Source organism: Oenanthe melanoleuca, chromosome 21 (genome assembly GCF_029582105.1).
Source record: "Oenanthe melanoleuca isolate GR-GAL-2019-014 chromosome 21, OMel1.0, whole genome shotgun sequence".
NCBI classification, from domain to species: Eukaryota; Metazoa; Chordata; class Aves; order Passeriformes; family Muscicapidae; genus Oenanthe; species Oenanthe melanoleuca.
The window spans coordinates 5,788,060-5,813,106 of NC_079354.1; the positions used below are offsets into that span (position 1 = coordinate 5,788,060).

The window sequence follows — 25,047 nt, forward strand, 5'->3', positions numbered from 1 at the left end:
AATTTACACCTCAATTATTGAGAAATTCTGGTATTAGGTGGAAAAAGAGGAATCAAGTTGAATTATTCATATTTTACACCTCAAATATTGAGAAATTCTGGTATTAGGAGGGAAAAGAGGAATCAAGTTAAATTTATTCAGAATTTACACCTCAATTATTGAGAAATTCTGGTATTAGGAGGAAAAAGAGGAACCAAGTTGAATTATTCAGAATTTACACCTCAATTATTGAGAAGTTCTGATATATTAGGAGGAAAAAGAACAGCAGAGTTGGATTGTTCAGAATTTACAGTTCAAATACTGAGAAATTGTGATATCAGCAGGAAAAAGAGGAATCAAGTTGAATTATTCAGAATTTACACCTCAATTATTGAGAAATTCTGATATTAGGAGGAAAAAGAAGAAGCAAGTTGAATTATTCAGATTTTCCACCTCAAATATTAAGAAATTCTGATATTTGAAGGAAAAAGAGGAATCAAGTTAAATTTATTCAGAATTTACATTTCAAATATTGAGAAATTCTGGTATTTGAAGGAAAAAGAGGAAGCAAGTTGAATTATTCAAATTTTACACCTCAAATATTGAGAAATTCTGATATTAGGAGGGAAAAGAGGAACCAAGTTGAATTATTCAGATTTTTCAATTCAAATATTAAGAAATTCTGATATTTGAAGGAAAAAGAGGAAGCAAGTTGAATTTATTCTGACTACACATTTCAAATATTGAGAAATTCTGATATTAGGAGGAAAAAGAGGAATCAAGTTGATTTATTCAAATTTTACACCTCAAATATTAAGAAATTCTGGTATTAGGTGGAAAAACAAGAAGCAAGTTGAATTATTCAGAATTTACACCTCAAATATTGAGAAATTCTGATATTAGGAGGAAAAAGAAGAAGCAAGTTGAATTATTCAGATTTTCCACCTCAAATATTAACAAATTCTGATATTTGAAGGAAAAAGAAGAAGCAAGTTGAATTATTCAGATTTTTCAATTCAAATAGTAAGAAATTCTGATATTTGAAGGAAAAAGAGGAAGCAAGTTAAATTTATTCTGACTTCACATTTCAAATATTGAAAAATTCTGATATTTGAAGGAAAAAGAGGAATCAAGTTGAATTATTCAGAATTTACACCTCAATTATTGAGGAGTCCTGATATATTAGGAATAAGAACAGCAAAGTTGAATTATTCAGAATTTACACCTCAATTATTGAGAAATTCTGGTATTAGGTGGAAAAAGAAGAAGCAAGTTGAATTATTCAGATTTTTCAACTCAAATATTGAAAAATTCTGATATTTGAAGGAAAAAGAGGAATCAAGTTGAATTATTCAGATTTTCCACCTCAAATATTAAGAAATTCTGATATTTGAAAGAAAAAGAGGAATCAAGTTAAATTTATTCAGAATTTACACCTCAATTATTGAGAAATTCTGATATTAGGAGGAAAAATAAGGCCTAAGTTGAATTTATTCAGATTTTTTTCAAAGGTTTCTGCAGGGTTCAGCCTCTTCCTGTATTTTCCTTTCTTCCAGGTCTTTAATTTGTTATTTTTTTGGAATTTTTTGTTGGGAATGCAAGAGAATCTTAAGATTTCTCCCACAGAACATCTCCTAAAATATTACAAGTCTAAAGAAAAATAGAATAAGAATCAAATCAAATCAAGTAAAGTAAAATTAAAAAAAAGTGAAATAAAATAAAATAAAATAAAATAAAATAAAATAAAATAAAATAAAATAAAGTAAAATAAAAAAATAAAATAAAATAAAGTAAAATAAAATAAAGTAAAATAAAATAAAATAAAGTAAAATAAAAAAATAAAATAAAATAAAATAAAGTAAAATAAAATAAAATATAATAAAGTAAAATAAAATAAAATATTTGCCACACACAGGCAGAGTAAAAAAAAAACTAAAAAAAAAAAAAAAAAATTAAAAATTTACCCAGGATGGATTAAACACCTCCTAATAATTAATGTGTCAAATCCCACCTCATAAATTCCAGTTCCTACCAAAAAAAATAAAAATAAAATAAAATCAAATCATGTTTTTAATATTTGAAATGTGATTTTTGTGAAGCTGCCAGTGCTGGGGCGTGGCTGCAATTCCAGTCAACAATTTAATCACCTGGCAGGACCTGTTCTGGCAGCCCTGAGTGCACTCCAGAATTTTTTTTGGCTTTTATCTCCCACCAGGAGTTTGGGAAATCTAGGAAAAAAATTTTTTTGGCTTGTTAAAAAAAAATAAAAAAAATCCACCCAAAAAACCCCAAAAAAACCATAAAAAAACCACCAAAAAACAAAAAAAACCCCACCAAAAAACCACAAAAAAAACCCCCAAAAAACACAAAAAAAACCCCAAACCCCAAACCCCAAAAAAACAAAAAAAAACCACAAAAAAGCCCCCAAAAACCACAAAAAAACCCCCAAAAAACCCCAAAAAACACACACAAAAAAAAAACCAAACCCAAAACCCAAAAAACACCATAAAAACCCAAAAAACCCCAAAAAACACAAAAAAAAGAAAAAAACCCCAAAACCCAAAAACCACAAAAAAACCCAAAAAACCCACAAAAAAACCCCAAAAAAAACCCCCAAAAAAACACAAAAAACCCACCAAAAAACCCGAAAAACACAAAAAAAACCCCCAAAAAACCACAAAAAAAAACCCACCAAAAAACCCCAAAACCCACAAAAAAATCCCCTCAAAAAAACCAAAAAACCACAAAAAATCCCCCAAAATCCCCCCAAAAAACCCCCAAAAAAACCACAAGAAAAAACCCCAAAAAAACCAAAAAAACACAAAAAAAGCCCCCCCAAAAAACCACAAAAAAATCCCCCAAAAAAACAAAAAAAAAACCCAAAAAAAACCAAAAAAACCACAAAAACCCAAAACCCCAAAAAAACCCACAAAAAAAACCCCAAAAACCCCCCAAAAATCACAAAAAAACCCACAAAAAACCCACAAAAAACCCCCAAAAACAAAAAAAAAAAAAAAAAAAAACACAAAAAACCCCCAAAAAACAAAAAAAACCACCCAAAAAAACCCCCAAAAAACACAAAAAGATCCCAAAAACCCCAAAACCCAAAAAACACACAAAAAAAACCAAAAAAAACCCCAAAACCCACAAAAAAAATCCCCTCAAAAAAACCAAAAAACACACACAAAAAAAAAACAACCCAAAACCCAAAAAACACAAAAAAACCCAAAGAAATAAAAAAAAACCACAAAAAAACCACAAAAAAAAACCCCAAAAAACAAAAAAAAACCACAAAAAAACCCCAAAAAACCACAAAAACCCCCAAAAAAACCCCAAAAAACACAAAAAAAAGAGAAAAAAACCCCAAAACCCAAAAAACACAAAAAAAACCCCAAAAAACCCACAAAAAAAATCCCAAAACCACAAAAAACCCCAAAAAACCCCAAAAAACACACAAAAAAAAACCAAACCGCAAAACCCAAAAAACACAAAAAAAACCCAAAAAACCCCCCAAAAAAAACCACAAAAAACCCCCCAAAAAACCACAAAAAAACCCACAAAAATCCCCCAAAAACCACAAAAAACCCACAAAAAACCCCAAAAAACCACAAAAAACCCCCCAAAAAACCCGAAAAAACACAAAAAAAACCCAATCCCAAAACCCAAAAAACCCCCAAAAAACCCCAAAAAACACAAAAAAAAGAAAAAAACCCCAAAACCCAAAAACCACAAAAAAACCCAAAAAACCCACAAAAAACCACAAAAAAAAAAACCCCAAAAAAACACAAAAAACCCACCAAAAAACCCGAAAAACACAAAAAAAACCCCCAAAAAACCCCCAAAAAACCCCAAAACAACCCCCAAAAGAACCCCAAAACCCATAAAAAAATCCCCTCAAAAAAAAAAAAAAAACCCCACAAAAAACCCCCAAAAAACCACAAAAAAAAAAACCCCAAAGAAACCAAAAAAACACAAAAAAACCCCCCAAAAAACCACAAAAAACCCCACAAAAAAATCCCCCAAAAACCACAAAAAAAAACAGAAAAAACCCCAAAAACCACAAAAAAAACCACAAAAAACCCCAAAAAAAGCCCAAAACCACTTTAAGGAACAGATAAATTAATAAATCTGATTATTTCAGGCTTGGAACCAGGAGGGTTTTCAGATTTTTTTCCCCACCCAAAGGATTTTGTGATTCCTTGGTTAATTCTAAAAAAAAAAAAAAAAAAAAAATTAAATTCTTAAAAAAAAAAAAATTAAATTCTTAAAAAAAAAATTAAATTCTTAAAGAAAAAAAAATTAAATTCTTAAAAAAAAAAAATTAAATTCTTAAAAAAAAAAAATTAAATTCTTAAAAAAAAATTAAATTCTTAAAAAAAATTAAATTCTTAAAAAAAAAAAAATTAATGTGGCTTAAATTTGGATAATTTTTGTGGATTGGAAATTTGGGATTGTCCAATGCTGGGATAGTGGGAGGAGATTTTGGAGGATTTTTGGGATAGTGGGAGAAATTCTGGAGATTTTTGGGATAGTGGGAGAAAATTCTGGAGATTTTTGGGATAGTGGGAGAAATTCTGGAGGATTTTTGGGATAGTGGGAGAAATTCTGGAGATTTTTGGGATAGTGGGAGGAGATTCTGGAGATTTTTGGGATGGTGGGAGGAAATTTTGGAGGATTTTGGGATAGTGGGAGAAATTCTGGAGGATTTTTGGGATAGTGGGAGAAATTCTGGAGATTTTTGGGATAGGGGGAGGAGATTCTGGAGATTTTTGGGATAGTGGGAGAAATTCTGGAGATTTTAGGGATGGTGGGAGAAATTCTGGAGATTTTTGGGAAAGTGGGAAATGGTCATGGAAGATTTTTGGGATAGTGGGAGGAAATTTTGGAGGATTTTGGGATAGTGGGAGAAATTCTGGAGATTTTTGGGATAGTGGGAGGAAATCCTGGAGGATTTTTGGGATAGTGGGAGGAAATTTTGGAGATTTTTGGGATAGTGGGAGGAAATTCTGGAGATTTTTGGGATAGTGGGAGGAAATTCTGGAGATTTTTGGGATAGTGGGAGAAATTCTGGAGATTTTTGGGATAGTGGGAGAAATTCTGGAGATTTTTGGGATAATGGGAGGAAATTCTGGAGGATTTTTGGGATAGTGGGAGAAATTCTGGAGATTTTTGGGATAGTGGGAGGAAATTCTGGAGATTTTTGGGATAGTGGGAGGAAATTTTGGAGATTTTTGGGATAGTGGGAGGAGATTCTGGAGGATTTTTGGGATAATGGGAGGAAATTCTGGAGATTTTTGGGATAGTGGGAGAAATTCTGGAGATTTTTGGGATAGTGGGAGAAATTCTGGAGGATTTTTGGGATAATGGGAGGAAATTTTGGAGGATTTTTGGGATAGTGGGAGAAATTCTGGAGATTTTTGGGATAGTGGGAGGAAATTCTGGAGATTTTTGGGATAGTGGGAGGAGATTCTGGAGGATTTTTGGGATAATGGGAGGAAATTTTGGAAATTTTTGGGATAGTGGGAGAAATTCTGGAGGATTTTTGGGATAGTGGGAGAAATTCTGGAGGATTTTTGGGATAGTGGGAGAAATTCTGGAGGATTTTGGGATAATGGGAGGAAATTCTGGAGGATTTTGGGATTGTGGGAGAAATTCTGGAGGATTTTTGGGATAGTGGGAGGAAATTTTGGAAATTTTTGGGATAGTGGGAGGAAATTCTGGAGGATTTGGGATAGTGGGAGGAAATTCTGGAGGATTTTTGGGATAGTGGGAGAAATTCTGGAGATTTTTGGGATAGTGGGAGGAAATTTTGGAGGATTTTGGGATAGTGGGAGGAGATTCTGGAGGATTTTTGGGATAGTGGGAGAAAATTTTGGAGATTTTTGGGATAGTGGGAGGAGATTCTGGAGATTTTTGGGATGGTGGGAGAAATTCTGGAGGATTTTTGGGATAGTGGGAGAAATTCTGGAGATTTTTGGGATAGTGGGAGGAAATTTTGGAGGATTTTGGGATAGTGGGAGGAATTCTGGAGGATTTTTGGGATCCAACGTTGAAATTTTTCGGGGATTGAGGAGCTTGGGAGTGTCCAAGGGCAGCTCCTCTTAATTTGGGAAGAAACTTCCCAAAATGAGATTTTTAAAAATTTCAGGTTTGAGTAAAAATATTGGAGAAAAGTGGGAAAAATTTTGTTTATTTAGCAAGCAAAGTATTGACAACAATGAGAAAAAAAATTATTCTAATAAACAAATAAAACTTTTTTATTTTGAAGAGATGGCAAATTCAGAGAGAGGATTTTTGAGGAAGGTTCCCTCTGGATTTGCTCCTTTTAATTTGGGAGGAAATTTCAAAAATGAATCTTTGAGATTTTTAAAAAGCAGATTTCAGGTTTGGGTGAAAATAATGGAGAAATGAGGGAAAAAAATTTCTTTATACAGCAAGGAAAGTATTGGAGGGGAATGAGGAAATGTGGCCAGCAAGGAAAAATGAGATTTTATTTATTTTTATTTTTTATTTTATTTTTATTTTTTTAATTTTTATTTTTATTTTTTAATTTTTATTTTTATTTTTTATTTCTATTTCTATATTTATTTATCTTTTTATTATTTTTTTATTTTTATTTTTATTTTCATTTTTTATTTTCATTTTTATTTTTATTTATTTATGAGGGGGGAATTTGAGGTGAATTTGGGGTGAATTGTGAGTGAATTTGAGGGGAATTTGGGGTGTATTTGGATGAATTAGAGAAGAATTTGGGGTGGCTTAGAGGTGAATTGGAGGTAAATTTGAGAGAAATTTGGGGTGAATTAGAGGTGAATTGTGAGTGGATTAGAGGAAATTAGGGGTGAATTTGGGGTGAATTTGGGGGGAATTAGAGATGAATTTGGGGTGAATTTGAGGTGATTTGGGGGTGAATTGAGGGGTGAATTTGGGGTGAATTGGAGGGGAATTGGGAGTAAATTGGGAGTGAATTTGGGATGAATTTGAGGTGAATTAAAGAGGAATTTGGGGTGAATTGGGGGTGAATCATGAGTGAATTAGAGGTGAATTTGGAGTGAATTTTGGGTGAATTTGGCTGAATTAGAGAAGAATTTGGGGTGAATTAGAGGTGATTTGGGGGTGAATTGGGGGAATTTGGGGTGTATTGGAGAAGAATTGGGAGTGAATTGAGGGTGAATTTGGAGTGGATTAGAGGTGAATTAGAGAGGAATTTGGGGTGAATTTTGGGTGAATTTGGGTGAATTAGAGAAGAATTTGGGGTGAATTAGAGGTGATTTGGGGGTGAATTGAGGGTGAATTGGGGGTGAATTGTGAGTGGATTTGGGATGAATTTGGGGTGAATTAGGGGTGAATTTGGGGTGAATTGGAGGGGAATTGGGAGTACATTGGGAGTGAATTTGGGATGAATTTGGGGTGAATTAGAGGTGAATTTGGGGGAAATTTGGGGTGAATTTGGCTGAATTAGAGGTGAATTTGGGGGAAATTTGGGATGATTTGGGGGTGAATTGAGGGGGGAATTTGAGGTGAATTTGGGGTGAATTGTGAGTGGATTAGAGGGGAATTAGGGGTGAATTAGAGAGGAATTTGAGGTGAATTTGGGGTGAATTGTGAGTGAATTTGAGGGGAATTTGGGGTGTATTTGGCTGAATTAGAGAAGAATTTGGGGTGGATTAGAGGTGAATTGGAGGTAAATTTGAGAGAAATTTGGGGTGAATTAGAGGTGAATTGTGAGTGGATTAGAGGAAATTAGGGGTGAATTTGGGTTGAATTAGAGAAAAATATGGGATGAATTAGAGGTGATTTGGGGGTGAATTGAGGGGTGAATTTGGGGTGTATTGGAGGGGAATTGGGAGTAAATTGGGAGTGAATTGGGAGTGAATTAAAGAGGAATTGGGGGTGAATTATGAGTGGATTAGAGAAGAATTAGGGGTGAATTTGGGGGAATTTGAGGTGAATTTGGGGGAATTAGAGATGAATTTGGGGTGAATTTGAGGTGATTTGGGGGTGAATTGAGGGGGGAATTTGGGGTGAATTGGAGGGGAATTGGGAGTAAATTGGGAGTGAATTTGTGCTGAATTTGGGGTGAATTTGGAGTGAATTACAGAGAAATTTGAGGTGAATTGGAAGGGAATTGGGAGTGAATTTGGGGTGAATTTGGGGTGAATTTGGGGTGAATTGTGAGTGGATTAGAGGGGAATTTGGGGGGAATTTGGACTGAATTAGAGATTAATTGGGAGTGAGTTAGAGATTAATTAGAGGGGAATGAGGGTGAACTGGGGGTGATTTGAAGGTGATTTGGGAGGTAATTGAGGCTGAATTGGGGTGAATTTGGGATAAATTAGACGTGAATTAGAGGAGAATTTGGGGTGAATTAGAGGTGAATTTAGGAATCCTGTGCTGGGTGAATTCAGGAATCCTCTGCTGGATTTAGAGGTGAATTTGGGCTGAGTTGAGGGGGAATTAGAAGTGAATTTTGGGTAAATTTGGGGTGAATTGGAGTGGAATTGAGGGTGAATTTGGAGCGAATTTGGGGTGAATTAGAGGGAAATGTGGAGTGAACTGGAGGTGAATTAGAAGGGAATTGAAAGTGAATTAGAGGTGAAATAGGGGTGAATGTTGGATTTAGGAGTCAGACCCTGTGCTGGATGAATTTAGGAATCCTGTGCTGGATTTAGGAGTCAGACCCTGTGCTGGATGAATTTAGGAATTCTGTGCTGTATGGATTTAGGAAACCTCTGCTGGATGAATTTAGGAATCCTGTGCTGGATTTAGGAATCAGGCCCTGTGCTGGGTGAATTCAGGAATCCTGTGCTGGGTGAATTCAGGAATCCTGTGCTGAATTCAGGAATCCTGTGCTGGGTTAATAATTCAGTAATCCTGTGCTGGGTTAATTTAGGAATCCTGTGCTGGGTTAATTTAGGAATCCTGTGCTGGATTAATTCAGGAATCCTGTGCTGGGTGAATTCAGGAATCCTGTGCTGGATTCAGGAATCCTGTGCTGGGTTAATTAATTCATGAATCCTGTGCTGGGTTAATTAATTCAGGAATCCTGTGCTGGGTTAATTTAGGAATCCTGTGCTGGGTTAATTTAGGAATCCTGTGCTGGGTTAATTTAGGAATCCTGTGCTGGGTTAATTCAGGAATCCTGTGCTGGGTGAATTCAGGAATCCTGTGCTGGGTGAATTCAGGAATCCTGTGCTGGATTCAGGAATCCTGTGCTGGGTTAATTAATTCAGGAGTCCTGTGCTGGGTTAATTCAGGAATCCTGTGCTGGGTTAATTAATTCAGGAATCCTGTGCTGATGCTCCTCACTGCTCCCCAGAACAGCAAATGAAGAATTGTGAAGCTCCTGAGGAAGGATTCCAGGCTTTTGTCTGCTTGTTTTGGCTTTTTGGGGAGGGTTTGTGTTGGAGCAGCACATCCACAAATCGATTTATTCCTGTTTATTTCTGCTGCTCTCTCCTCTGGCCGCTGTTGTTCTAAAGGACAGAGTTCAGCTCAGAGGTTTTGATTTAGAGGAAGGAAAGAGCAGGAAAAAAAAAAAAAAAAAAAAGAAAAAAGAAAAAAAAAAAAAAAAGGCTGGAGAGGCTGTGGGCGTGTTCCGAGCCCGGGGAATGTGAGGTTAACCAAACAAGCGGGTGTGGGGTGTTCACAGCCTCCCACACCTCGGCTCCTTGCCTCGCTCCGCCTCCCGCAGGAAATTTGCCTTGGCCTCTTTCCGAGGGAAGGGAGAAAAATCTGCTCTGGTGGGCTCAGCATCGCTGGGAAAGGGATCGGGGGCACCGTCCTCATTTCCCGGGGGTGCAGAGCCCGAGCTTGTTCCTGCTCAGGGACACGCTGCAGAATCTCCCCTTTGTTCTCTGATAAATCAGATTTTGGCAGGAGCTGAGGCTGTGACCTCACCCTTCCTTTTCCTTTTCCCTTTTTTTCTTTTCCTTTTCCCTTTTTTTCCTTTTCCTTTTCCCTTTTTTTCTTTTCCTTTTTCCATTTTCCTTTATCCTTTCCTTTCCTTTCCTTTCCTTTCCTTTCCTTTCCTTTCCTTTCCTTTCCTTTCCTTTCCTTTCCTTTCCTTTCCTTTCCTTTCCTTTCCTTTCCTTTCCTTTCCTTTCCCCATTTTTTCCCTTTTCTCCTTCCTTTCCATTTTTTTCCTTTTCCCACTTCTTCCCCTTTCTCTTCCCTTTTCCCATTTTTTTCTTTTCCCACTTCTTTCCCTTTTCTCCTCCCTTTCCCCATTTTTCCCCTTTTCCCTTTTTTCCCTTTTCTCCTTCCTTTTCCCTTTTTTTCCTGTGGGGCTGGAATTTTATGTGTGGGACTGGGATTTGTGTGGGGCTATGATTTTTTTTGGGGGGGAGGCTGTGATTTTTTTTTAGGGCTGTGATTTTTGTGGGGCTGTGATTTTTTTTATAGGGCTGTGATTTTTGTGGGGCTGTGATTTTTGTGGGGCTGTGATTTTTATAGGGCTGTGATTTTTGTGGGGCTGTGATTTTTATAGGGCTGTGTTTTTTTTTGGGCTGTGATTTTTTTGGGCTGTGATTTTTTTTATAGGACTGATTTTTGTGGGGCTGTGATTTTTTTTTATAGGGCTGTGATTTTTTTTTATAGGGCTGTGATTTTTGTGGGGCTGTGATTTTTGTGGGGCTGTGATTTTTTTTATAGGGCTGTGATTTTTACGGGGCTGTGATTTTTTTTATAGGGCTGTGATTTTTTTTTTTTAGGACTGTGATTTTAGTGGGGCTGTGATTTTTTTTTTAGGGCTGTGATTTTTACAGGACTGTGATTTTTGTGGGGCTGTGATTTTTATAGGGCTGTGATTTTTTTTTTTTAGGGCTGTGATTTTTGTGGGGCTGTGATTTTTATAGGACTGTGATTTTTAGTGGGGCTGTGATTTTTTTACAGGGCTGTGATTTTTATAGGACTGTGATTTTTTTTTTGTGGGGCTGTGATTTTTTTTTATAGGGCTGTGATTTTTACAGGGCTGTGATTTTTGTGGGGCTGGGGTGGAACCATGGCTTTCCATCTCTGTTCCCTGAGCTCTCACTGCACTCAGGGGCTGCAGGAACGAGTGGGAACTGCAGGAAATCAGGTTTGGGGCTGAATCCTCAGCGTGGAGGAGGGAAATCTGAGCCTCCTGTTGCTCTGGATTTAGAGCTGGAGTTCCTTTTCCTCTGCTCAGCCCCATTTCTGACAATGCCAGCTTTGTTCCTCACCCAGCACAGAGGATGCTTTAATTCCATTTACAGGGGATTCTTTAATTCCATTTACAGGGGATTCTTTAATTCCATTTACAGGGGATGCTTTAATTCCATTTACAGAGGATACTTTAATTTAATCACAGAGGATGCTTTAATTTAATCACAGAGGATGCTTTAATTTAATCACAGAGGATGCTTTAATTTCATTCACAGGGGATGCTTTTATTTCACTCCCAATCCCTATTTCCTGCCTGATGATTCTTTCTCTTCCCTCAATAATTTTTTTTTTTTTTTTTTCTGTGAGTTTGGGGATGTGCAGGACAGGGATGCTCACCCTGCAGAGGGCACAAAAACCCACGTGGGGCTGGTGAAAAATCCCAAAATCTGCATCCTTCAGCCACTCCTTGTTCATTTGGGGATTAATTCCACGTTCCCTCAGGGGATGGGATTGAAAAATTGAAAAATTGGGGAATTGAAAATGTCCTCAAGCCCTTAAGAGGAATAAATAAAAATCAGGGATGAGCAGTTCTAGGATTTTTATTCATCCTCCCTTTGCAGCCCCATAAAATCCCATCCCTTTAGGAAAGGGCACTGGGGAAAAAAATAAAAAATTTTAAAAAATAATAATAATAAAAAAAATACTTTGGTGGCACTGGGCCACAGCAAAATCCATTTGGGGGGTTCCAAATTGTCACTTGTCACCCAAGTGCCACCCAGGGCAGGACCTGGGCACTTTGAGTTTTGTTTGACACAGGAAAAGCTTTTTCAGCCCCAAACAAAGAGGTTTGGGAGAGCTCCAGCTCCAGGGAAAGGGGAAAAAAAAATAAAAAATAAAAGAAATAAAGAGCATTTAGTGCTGAAAGAAATCCCTGCAGGGAAATTGATGCCACCAAGGTCACTTGGGGAGAAAAAAGAGTTGTTGGAGCCATTTATTTATTTATTTTTTTAATTATAAAAAAAAAAAAAAAGCAAACCAGTGTGGAGCAAAGGGTCTGGTGGCCACAGTGAGGCTGATCTCAGCTCAGGGGGGGAAATGTGCTGATAAAATCAAATCCTGCTGAAATCTTCTTAGAATCTCCTGAAAAAAATCAATTCCTGCTGAAATATCCTTAAAATCAAATCCTGTTAAAATCTCCTTCAAATCTCCTGAAAAAAAATCAATTCCTGCTGAAATATCCTTAAAATCAAATCCTGTTAAAATCTCCTTCAAATCTCCTGAAAAAAAATCAATTCCTGCTGAAATATCCTTAAAATCAAATCCTGTTAAAATCTCCTTCAAATCTCCTGAAAAAAATCAATTCTGCTGGAATGTCCTTAAAATCTGCTGGGAAAATCAAATCCTGTTAAAATCTCCTTAAAATCTGCTGGGAAAATCAAATCCTGCTAAAATCTCCTTAAAATCTGCTGGGAAAATTAAATCCTGCTGAAATATCCTTAAAAATCTCCTGATAAAATCAAATCCTGTTAAAATCTCCTTAAAATCTGCTGGGAAAATCAATTCCTGCTGGAATATCCTGAAAAAAAATCAAATCCTGTTAAAATCTCCTTCAAATCTCCTGAAAAAAATCAATTCTGCTGGAATATCCTTAAAATCTGCTGGGAAAATTAAATCCTGCTGGAATATCCTTAAAATCTCCTGAAAAAAATCAATTCCTGCTGAAATATCCTTAAAATCAAATCCTGTTAAAATCTCCTGAAAAAAATCAATTCTGCTGAAATATCCTTAAAATCTCCTGCTAAAATCAATTCCTGCTGAAATTTCTTTAAAAATCTCCTGCTAAAATCAAATCCTGTTAAAATCAAATCCTCTTAAAATCTCCTTAAAATCTGCTGGGAAAATCAAATCCTGCTGGAATATCCTTAAAATCTCCTGATAAAATCATTTTTGCTGAAATATCCTTTAAATCTGGTAAAATCAAATCCTGCTAAAATCAAATCCTGTTAAAATCAACTTCTATTAAAATCAATTCCTGCTGAAATCTCCTGTTAAAATAAATTCTTGCTAAAATCTCCTGTTCAAATTAAATCCTGTTAAAATCTTTTAAAATCAAATCCTGCTAAAATCTCCTGTTAAAATCAAATCCTGTTAAAATAAATTCTTGCTAAAATCTCCTGTTAAAATTAAATCCTGTTAAAATCAAATCCTGGTAAAATTAAATCCTGTTAAAATCAATTTCTATTAAAATCAATTCCTGCTGAAATCTCCTGTTAAAATAAATTCTTGCTAAAATCAGCTCCTGCTAAAATCAAATCCTGTTAAAATCTTTTAAAATCAAATCCTGCTAAAATCAAATCCTGTTAAAATCAAATCCTGGTAAAATCAAATCCTGGTAAAATCTTTTAAAATCAAATCCTGGTAAAATCTTTTGTTAAAATCAAATCCTGCTAAAATCAAATCCTGTTAAAATCTGCTAAAATCAATTCCTGCTAAAATCAAATCCTGTTAAAATAAACTTCTATTAAAATCAAATCCTGCTAAAATAAATTCCTGCTAAAATCAAATCCTGGTAAAATCAACTTCTGTTAAAATCAGTTCCTGCTAAAATCTCCTGTTAAAATTAATTCTTGCTAAAATCTCCTGTTAAAATCAAATCCTATTAAAATCTCCTGCTAAAATCTCCTGTTAAAATAAATTCTTGCTAAAATCTCCTGTTCAAATAAATTCCTATTAAAATCTCCTATTAAAATCTCCTGTTAAAATAAATTCTTCCTAAAATCTCCTGTTCAAATAAATTCCTATTAAAATCTCCTGCTAAAATCAGCTCCTGTTAAAATCAAATCCTGTTAAAATAAATTCATTCTAAAATCTCCTGTTAAAATCAAATCCTGTAAAAATCGACTCCTGCTGAACTCCAAGGCTTTAATTAAACAAATTGTTTAATTTCTTACATGAAAGAAATTGAATTTCTGAGTGCTCTGCCCCTTGGGATGGAGCAGTTTGAAAATCCTGATTTGAAATTCCTGTTTCCTGCTGGTTTGACCCAAATTCTTCATTCTGAATTTCTCAATCCACCACAGAGCTCTCCAAATATTTATTTTTTTTTAAATTTTATTTTTTTTATTAGCAGATTCCCCTTTTCACACCCCCTGAAGCACCAAGAAATTCAACAAAACTCTGATTTCTTGCTCTGCTTCCCTTTTCCTCCCAGAATTTGGGAAGCTGCTCAAGCCCCCAGGGGTAAAATTAGGAAATAAATTATCACAAATTCTGTCAGGATGCAGTGAGGAAATTAAAATTTTTTTCAGGGCAGCTTTTCCCCCTTAAAAAAAAAAAATTAAAAAAAAAAAATTAAAAATTAAAAAAAAAATCCAGATTCTGCAGGATTTGGCTGGGAGTTGCCAAGGAGGGGAGGAAAAAAAAGCAAAAAATCTCTTTTATCATCAGATCCATGACATAAGGAGTGCTAAAAAACCCCAGCAAAATCCAAATACTCCAATTAATTCCAATTCCTGATTATTTAATTCAGGTAAAATAGCCAAATTCTGCAGGTCTGTGGTAATTAATGCTGTTTGTGATAATGATGATATAATTGTTTTATTATAACAATTAAAAATGTTGTATGTGGAATAGGAGAATTGAGAGCAAAGAGGAATTATTTGTGTGAGAAAATAATGAAAATCCAGCTAAAATTAATATTATGGTCCTTTAATATCATGGTTTTTTAATATAATTTTTTTAAAATATTTTAATTTGCCTTTTAATCATTAAATATTTTAACGAGTTTTAAATCCCATCTATTCTGCTGCTGTAAAAAATGTAAAAAATAATCAAAGCCAATGGGTCTGATGAAAATGAGGAAATGGGAGGAAATGAAATGGGAAGGAATGAAAATGAGAATTAATGAAATTGGAGGAAATGGGAAGAAATGAAATGGGAGGAAATGAAAAGAAATGAAAATGGGAAGAAGTGAAATGGGAAGGAATGAAATGGGAAGAAATTAAATAAGAAGAAATGAGAAGAAGAAATTAAATAAGAAGAAATGGAAATGGGAAGAAATGAAAATGAGAAAAAAATGAAATGGGAAGAAATGAGAAGAAATGGAAATGGGAAAAATGAAAATGGGAAGAAATAAAAATGGGAGGAAATGAAAATGAGAAGGAATGAGAAGAAATGGGAAGAAATGAAATGAGAAGAAGAAATTAAATGGGAAGAAATGAAAATGGGAGGAAGTGAAATGGGAAGAAATGAAATGAGAAGAAATGAAATGAAATGAAAATGGGAAGAAATAAAAATGGGAGGAAATGAAAATGGGAAAAATGAGAGGAAATGAGAAGAAATGAAAATGGGAAGAAATGGGAGGAAATGAAAATGAGAAGGAATGAAAATGGGAAAAAATGAAATGGGAATAAATGAAAAGAAATGAAATGAGAAGAAGAAATGAAATGGGAAGAAATGAAAATGAGAGGAAATGAAAATGGGAAGAAATGAAAAGAGAAGAAGAAATTAGATGGGAAGAAATGAAATGGGAGGAAATGAAAAGAAATGAAAATGAGAAGAAATGAAATGGGAAAAATGAAATGGGAAGAAATGAAAAGAAATGAAAATGGGAGGAAATTAAAATGAGAAAAATGAAAATGGGAAGAAGTGAAAATGGGTAGAAATAAAATGGAAAAAATGAAATGGGAAGAGATGAAATGAGACAAAATGAAATGAGAAGAAGAAATTAAATGGGAAGAAATGAAAATGAGAAGAAATGAAAATGGGAGGAAGTTAAATGGGAAGAAATGGAATGGGAGGAAATGAAAATGAAAAGGAATGAAAATGGGAAAAATGAAATGGGAAGAAATGAAATGAAAATGGGAAGACATGAAAATGAGAGGAAATGAAAATGAGAAGAAATGAAAATGGGAGGAAGTTAAATGGGAAGAAATGGAATGGGAGGAAATGAAAATGAAAAGGAATGAAAATGGGAAAAATGAAATGGGAAGAAATGAAATGAAATGAAATGAAAATGGGAAGACATGAAAATGAGAGGAAATGAAATGGGAAGGAATGAGAAGAAATGAAATGGGAAAAATGAAAATGGAAGAAATGAAAATGAAAAGGAATGAGAAGAAATGGAAATGGGAAGAAATGAAATGGGAAGAAATGAAAAATAATGAAAATGGGAAGAAATGAAATGGGAAGAAATGAAATGAAATGAAAATGGGAGGAAATGAAAATGGGAAGGAATGAACATGGGAAAAAATGAAATGGAAAGAAATGAGAAGGAAAGAAATGAGAAGAAATGAAAATGGGAAAAATGAAATGAGAAGAAGTATTTAAATAGGAAGAAATGAAAATGAGAAGAAATGAAATGGGAAGGAATGAGAAGAAATGAAAATGGGAGGAAATTAAAATGGGAAAAATGAAAATGGGAAGAAATGAAAATGGGTAGAAATAAAATGGAAAAAATGAAATGGGAAGAGATGAAATGAGATGAAATGAAATGAGAAGAAGAAATTAAATGGGAAGAAATGAAAATGAGAAGAAATGAAAATGGGAGGAAGTTAAATGGGAAGAAATGGAATGGGAGGAAATGAAAATGAAAAGGAATGAAAATGGGAAAAATGAAATGGGAAGAAATGAAATGAAAATGGGAAGACATGAAAATGAGAGGAAATGAAAATGAGAAGAAATGAAAATGGGAGGAAATGAAAATGGGAAGAAATGAAATGGGAAGAAATGAAATGGGAAGAAATGAAAAGAAATGAAAATGGGAAGACATGAAAATGAGAGGAAATGAAATGGGAAGGAATGAGAAGAAATGAAATGGGAAAAATGAAATGGGGAGAAATGAAAATGGAAGGAAATGAAAATGGGAAAAAAGAAAATGGGCAGAAATGAAATGGGAAGAAATGAAAATGGGAAAAATGAAAATGGGAAGAAATGAAAATGAAAAGGAATGAGAAGAAATGGAAATGGGAAGAAATGAAATGGGAAGAAATGAAAAATAATGAAAATGGGAGGAAATGAAATGGGAAGAAATGAAATGAAATGAAAATGGGAGGAAATGAAAATGGGAAGGAATGAAAATGGGAAAAAATGAAATGGAAAGAAATGAAAAGGAATGAAATGAGAAGAAATGAAAATGGGAAAAATGAAATGAGAAGAAGTATTTAAATAGGAAGAAATGAAAATGAGAAGAAATGGGAAGGAATGGGAGGAAATGAAAATGGGAAAAAATGAAATGGGAAGAAATGAAAAGGAAAGAAATAAAAATAAATGAAAATGAGAAGAAATGAAATGGGAAGAAATAACAATAAATGAAAATGAGAAGAAATGAAATGGGAAGAAATGCTGGGATTTTTGTGTGCATCAAAAAAAAAAAAACCAAAAAAGAAAAAAAAAAACCAAGCCCAAGCCCTGTCATGTCCTGAGAAGTGCCAGGTTTGTGTCAGTGTGATATAAAATTCAGCTGAGCCCACCAGGCAAACAAATTCTGAAATTTTAACTTTTAAATTTTCCTCCCAGCCTTGTCTGAACATCCTCCCCCAGCTGGAAATGGCATTTCCACCAAACCACCCAAAAAAAATGAAACAGAATTCAGGTTTTTGAATGATCCCTGAAATGAAGAAGAGGAATTTTTTTCAGCAGGCTTTAAAAAAAAAAAAAAAAAAAAACAAAACAAAACAAAAAAGAAATCCAACAAAAAAACAAAATAAACAAAAAAACAAAAAAAAAAACCCCAAAACTGACCCCAAAAAAACCAAACCCAAAGAGAATAAAACAAAATTCCAGTTTTTGAGTGATGCCTGAAATGAAGAAATTTTTCATCAGGCTTAAAAAAAAAATAAAAATAAAAATAAAAAAATCCAAAACAAAAAAAAAATCTTATTCTAAATCTAATTTTAAATATTATTCTAAATCTAATTCTAAATATGATTTAAAATATTATTCTAAATATTATTTTAAATATTATTCTAAATATTAATGATTCTAAATCTCATTTAAATATTATTCTAAATATGATTCTAAATATGATTCTAAATATTATTTTTAATATTTTTCTAAATCTAATTTTAAATATTATTCTAATTATAATTTTAAATATAATTTTAAATATTATTTTAAATATGATTCTAAATATAATTTTAAATATTACTCTAAATCTAATTTTAAATATGATTCTAAATATGATTCTAACTATTATTCTAAATATGATTTTAAATATTATTCTAAATATTATCCTAAATGTTATTCTAAATATAATTTTAAATATTATTCTAAATATTATTATAAATATAATTTCCAATATTATTCTAAATCTAATTTTAAATATTATTCTTAATATTATTTTAAATATTATTCTTAATATTATTTTAAATATTATTCTAAATATTAATGATTCTAAATCTAATTTAAATATTATTCTAAATATTATTTTCAATATTATTCTAAATATTGTTCTAATTATTATTCTAAATATGATTCTAAATATTATTTTAAATATGATTCTAAATATTATTTTAAATGTTATTCTAAATCTAATTTAAATATTATTCTAAATATTATCCTAAATATTATTATAAATATAATTTTAAATATTATTCTAAATATTATTTTCAATATTATTCTAAATCTAATTTTAAATATTATTCTAAATATTAATTATTCTAAATCTAATTTTAAATATTATTCTAAATATTATTTTCAATATTATTCTAAATCTAATTTTAAATATTATCCTAAATATTATCCTAAATATTATTCTAAATCTAATTTTAAATATTATTCTAAATATTAATTATTCTAAATCTAATTTTAAATATTATTCAAAGTATTATTTTCAATACCAGTGGCAGCAGATCAGCTCTGCTGGAATTAGAATAACCTTGGCTATAAATAGAATTATCTGGGCCAGAGTCACCTCTAAACCAGAACATCCTGAAAAATCTGATTTTCCTGGAGTTTTTTTTTTTTTTCTGGACCTAAAAAATGTGAATTTCTTGGAGATTTTTTTTCTTTTCTCTCCCTGAAAAATCAGATTTTCCTGGAGATTTTTTTTTTTTTTTTTCTGTCCCAGAGATTTTTTTTCTGTCCCTGAAAAAAAGAGATTTTTTTCTTTTCTGGCCCTGAAAAATCAGATTTTCCTGGAGATTTCTTTTTTTTTTCTGGCCCTGTAAAAAAAAAAAAAGATTTTTCCATCAGAAAAAAAAAAGAGAAATGAGTAAAAATAGGAGAAAATAGGAAAAATAAGAGGATTTCCCTTAATTCCTTTCCCAAATCCTCTTTTCCAGGTGAGCTGAGGAGGCTGAGCTGCTGTTTGGTGAAAATTCCCATTTTTTTTCCTTATTAAATTCCCATTAAATTCCCTTTAAATTCCCTTTAAATTCCCATTAAATTCCCTTTAAATTCCCATTAAATTCCCATTAAGTTCCCAGTAAATTCCCATTAAATTCCCATTAAATTCCCAGTAAATTCCCATTAAATTCCCATTAAGTTCCCATTAAGTTCCCAGTAAATTCCCATTAAATTCCCTTTAAATTCCCAGTAAATTCCCATTAAATTCCCATTAAATTCCCTTTAAATTCCCTTTAAATTCCCATTAAATTCCCATTAAATTCCCAACGTGATCCCAAATTCCAGCTCCTCACCCTGGGCCATTCCCAGGAGGAAAAATCCTGGAATTCTGCAGGGGAAGGATGAAAAAAATCCATGGAATTCACTTCGGGTACCACGGGATGGGGTTGCCATGGAAACCGTCACCATGGAGCCGTTACCATGGAGATGATCCCGGGAAAGGAAAGGAAAGGAAAGGAAAGGAAAGGAAAGGAAAGGAAAGGAAAGGAAAGGAAAGGAAAGGAAAGGAAAGGAAAGGAAAGGAAAGGAAAGGAAAGGAAAAGGAAAAGGAAAAGGAAAAGGAAAAGGAAATTGGATCAATTTCGGGATCCCAGCTCTGTCAATCAGGATTTTCCAGGAATTCTGGTTCCCTTTTCCAGGAACCGTTTTCCTGGTTTCCTTTTCCAGGAATCCTTTCCTTGGATCCTTTCCCTGGATCAGTTTTCCAGGAATTCTTTCCCTGCATCCTTTTTCCAGGGACCCTTTCCCCAGGATCCTTTCCCTGCATCATTTCCCTGGGTTAGTTTTCTAGGAATTCTTTCCCTGAATCATTTCCCTGGATCACTTTCCCAGGAATTCTTTCCCTGGATCCCTTTTCCAGGAATCCTTTCCCCAGGATCCTTTCCCTGGATCAGTTTTCCAGGAATCCTTTCCCTGAATCATTTCTCTGGATCAGTTTTCCAGGAATTCTTTCCCTGGATCCTTTTTCCAGGAATTCTTTCCCTGGATCCCTTTCCCTGGATTCTTTCCCAGGATCCTCTCCCTGGATCCCTTCTCTGGATCCATTCCCTGGATCAGTTTTCCAGAAATTCTGTCCCTGGATCCTTTTTCCAGGGATCCTTTTCCTGGTTCCCTTTTCCTGGGATTTTTTTTCCCTGGATCCTTTCCCTGGATCATTTCCCTGGATCAGTTTTCCAGGAATTCTTTCCCTGAATAATTTCTCTGGATCAGTTTTCCAGGAATTCTTTCCCTGGATGATTTCCCTGGATTAGTTTTCCAGGAATTCTTTCCCTGGATCCTTTTTCCAGGGATCCTTTCCCTGGATCCCTTTTCCTGGGATTTTTTCTCAGGATCCTTTCCCTGGATCATTTCCCTGAATCAGTGTTCCAGGAATTCTTTCCCTGGATCCTTTCCCTGAATGAGTTTTCCAGGGATTTTTTTCCCAGGAATTCTTCCCCTGGTTCCTTTTTCCAGGAATTCTTTCCCTGGATCATTTTTCCCAGGAATTCTTTCCCTGGTTCCTTTTTCCAGGAATTCTTTCCCTGGATCCTTTTTCCAGGGATCCTTTCTCTGGTTCGCTTTTCCTGGGATTTTTTCCCTGGATCATTTCCCTGGATCAGTTTTCCAGGAATTCTTTCCCTGAATAATTTCTCTGGATCAGTTTTCCAGGAATTCTTTCCCTGGATCATTTCCCTGGATTAGTTTTCCAGGAATTCTTTCCCTGGATCCTTTTTCCAGGGATCCTTTCCCTGGTTCCCTTTTCCTGGTATTTTTTCCCTGGATAATTTCCCTGGATCAGTTTTCCAGGGATCCTTTCCCTGGATCCCTTTCCTGGGATTTTTTCTCCAGGATCCTTTCCCTGGATCCTTTCCCTGGATCCCTTTTCCAGGAATTCTTTCCCTGGATCCTTTCCCTGAATGAGTTTTCCAGGGATTTTTTCCCAGAAATTCTGTCCCTGGTTCCCTTTTCCAGGGACCCTTTCCCTGAATGAGTTTTCCAGGGATTTTTCCCCAGGAATTCTTTCCCTGGATCAGTTTCCCAGGAATTCTTTCCCTGGATCCCTTTGGGGTGCAGCTGGTTGTGATTTTAGATCTCATCATTCCCATTCCCACGGGATACTGAAACATTCCTGGCGTGCCTTGGGCCACCTCGGGTGGATTTTTGCCGTTTTTGAGCATTTTGAGCAGGATTTGGGATCGGTGGGAATGTTCAGCTGGGAGGGTTTGGGATGAGGCCAGGGATTGTTCTCCTCCCCTGCTGCTGGAAAAGGTCCTGGCAGGGCTGGAGCAGGAAGGGAGAGCAGGGAACGGGCAGGGCCGGGAGCCAGGGCTGCTCCGGCTGCTCCAGGCTGGATACTGCTGCCTTCAGTTCCTGGGATTTTTGGTTTTGGGGTTTTTTTGTTTGTTTGTTTGGGTTTTTTTGTTTGGTTTTGGTTTTTTTTTTTTTTTTTTTTTTTTTTTTTTTTTTTTTTTTTTTTTTTTTTTTTTTGGGTGGAAAGATTCAATTCTTGGCAGAGTTGGATTGGTGGAGAGGCTGTGCTGAGCATCCCTGTGGGATGGGAAAATGGGATCAATGGGATCAATGGGATAAATGGGATGGGATCAATGGGATCAATGGGATGGGATCAGTGGGATAAATGGGATGGGATCCATGGGATCAATGGGATAAATGGGATAAATGGGATGGGATCCATGGGATAAATGAGATGGGATCAATGGGATGGGATCAATGGGATCAATGGGATAAATGGGATAAATGGGATAGATGGGATGGGATCAATGGGATCAAGGGGATCAATGCGATGAGATCAATGAGATCAATAGGATCAATGGGAAAAATGGGATGCGATCAGTGGGATAAATGGGATGGGATCCATGGGATAAATGAGATGGGATCAATGGGATCAGTGGGATGGGATGGGAAAATGGGATCAATGGGATCAATGAGATCAATGGGATCAATGAGATCAATGGGATCAATGAGATCAATGGGATCAATGGAATGGGATCCATGGGATAAATGAGATGGGATCAATGGGATCAGTGGGATAAATGGGATAAATGGGATGGGATCCATGGGATAAATGAGATGGGATCAATGGGATAAATGGGATAAATGGGATAAATGGGATAAATGGAATAAATGGGATGGGATCCATGGGATAAATGAGATGGGATCAATGGGATAAATGGGATGGGATCCATGGGATAAATGAGATAAGCTCAATGGGATGGGATCAATAGAATCAATGGGATAAATGGGATGGGATCAGTGGGATTGAATGGGATCAATGGGATGGGATCAGTGGGATAGAGTAGGATGGAATCAATGGGATGGGATCAATGAGATTGATGGGATCAGGGGGATAAATGGGATAAATGAGATAAGATCAATGGGATGGGATCAATAGGATCAATGGAATCAGTGGGATGGGATGGGATGGGATCACTGGGATGGGATCAAGGGGATCAATAGGAAAATGTGATGGGATCAATGGGATGGGATTGATGGGCTCAGTGGGATAAATGGGATGGGATCCATGGGATGGGATCAATGAGATCAATGGGATCAGTGGGATGGGATCAGTGGGATAAATGGGATCAATGGGATGGGATCCACGGGATAAATGAGATGGGATCAATGGGATGGGATCAATGGGATCAGTGGGGTGGTGTAGGATGGGATCAGTGGGATGGGATCAAGGGGATCAATGGGATGAGATCAGTGGGACCAATAGGACCAATGGGATAAATGGGATGAGATCACTGGGATCAATGGGATATATGGGATGGCATGGGATCAGTGGGATGGATGGCATGGGATCAATGGGATGGGATCAATGGCATGGGATCAATGGGATAAATGGGATGGGATCAATGGGATGGGATCAGTGGGATCAATGGGATATATGGGATGGCATGGGATCAGTGGGATAAATGGGATGGGGTCAGTGGGATGGGATCAATGGGATGGGGTCAGTGGGATAAATGGGATGGGATCCATGGGATAAATGAGATAGGCTCAATGGGATGGGGTCAATAGGATCAATGGAATCAGTGGGATGGGATCAATAGGATCAATAGGATGAGATCAATGGGACCTAGAGGATCAATGGGATAAATGGGGTGGGATCAGTGGGATGGGATGGGATCAATAGGATTAGATCAATGGGATCAACTGGATCAATAGGATCAATGGGATGGGATGGGATCAATAGGATGAGATCAGTGGGATCAATGGGATCAATAGGATCAATGGGATAAATGGGATGGGATCAGTGGGATGGTGTAGGATGGAATCAATGGGATGGGATCAGTGAGATCAATGGGATCAGTGGGATAAATGGGATGGGATCCACGGGATAAATGAGATAGGATCAATGGGATGGGATCAATGGGATCAAGGATCAGTGGGATGGCATGGGATCAGTGGGATGGTGTAGGATGGGATCAATGGGATGGGATCAATGGGATAAATGGGATTAATGGCATGGGATCAGTGGGATGGGATTGATGGGATCAATGGGATCAATGGGATGGATGGGATGGGATCAATGGGATAAATGGGATGGCATGGGATCAGTGGGATGGGATGGGATTGATGGGATCAATGGGATCAATGGGATTAATGGGATGGGATCAGTGGGATGGTGTAGGATGGAATCAATGGGATGGGATCAATGAGATCAATGGGATCAATAGGATCAATGGGATGGGATCAACTAAACCAAAACATTCCTGCAGGAATTCTGCTGCTCCCTTTGAATTATCCAGGAAATCAAAACTGAACCAAAACATGGTTTACTCTGTCTCACAACAGAAAAGAAGTGTATTAAAATTAGCAAACCTAAACTATAATTTATTAGCCAGGAAATTCAAACTAAACCAAACCAAAACATTCCTGCAGGAATTCTGCTGCTCCCTTTGGACTGGGGCTGGAAATGGGGTTTGGTGCCTGTTTGGGGTTGATTTTTGGGGTTGAGAGGTGAAAATTCAGCATTTGAGGCACAGCCTGGAAATGGGGTTTGGAATGGAGCAATGGTTATTCCTGTGCCAATTACCTCCACTGGTAATTAACAGAACAAAACCACCAAATTAATTTTCTGGGCTTTTCTCCCCATCCCACCAGAATTTCTCCATGCTGGAATAACCTCCATCTTTTTTTTTTTTTTTTTTTTTTTTTTTTTGGAATTAACCATTCCTTGTTCCTAATTAATGATTCCACCTTGTTCCTAATTAATGATTCCTCCCTGTTCCTTGCAGGGCGACCATCGATGAGGTGGAGACAGATGTGGTGGAGATTGAGGCAAAGCTGGACAAGGTGAGGGGGGAATTTTTGGGGTGAAGGGGAGTCCCTGCTCAGGAATTGGGTCCCTGCAATTGTCCCCCAAAATCTGAGCCCATTTCCAGATGTTTAATTGATATTTGGGCCTGTCCCAAGGGCTGGCAGCTGCCAGATGTGGAGGAGATGGAGGCAAAGCTGGACAGGGTTTTGTTTTTTTTGGGGGCAGTTTGTGAGTCCCTGCTCAGGAATTGGGTCCCTCCAAGTGTCCCCCAAAAATCTGAGCCCATTTCCAGCTGTTAAATCATATTGTATTACAATATAATTATTTTTATA

The 25,047-nt window shown here is 35.7% G+C and overlaps 1 protein-coding gene across 1 annotated transcript in view; it reads left to right on the forward strand.

The window, feature by feature from the left end:
- The window catches only part of ACAP3 (ArfGAP with coiled-coil, ankyrin repeat and PH domains 3), a 97,232-nt gene that overhangs the window by 4,578 nt on the left and 67,607 nt on the right, over positions 1–25,047 (forward strand). Inside the window, exon 2 of the mRNA XM_056508297.1 lies at positions 24,693–24,750. Within this exon, the coding sequence (XP_056364272.1) occupies positions 24,693–24,750 (58 nt within the window). The remainder of the gene's footprint in view (positions 1–24,692; positions 24,751–25,047) is intronic.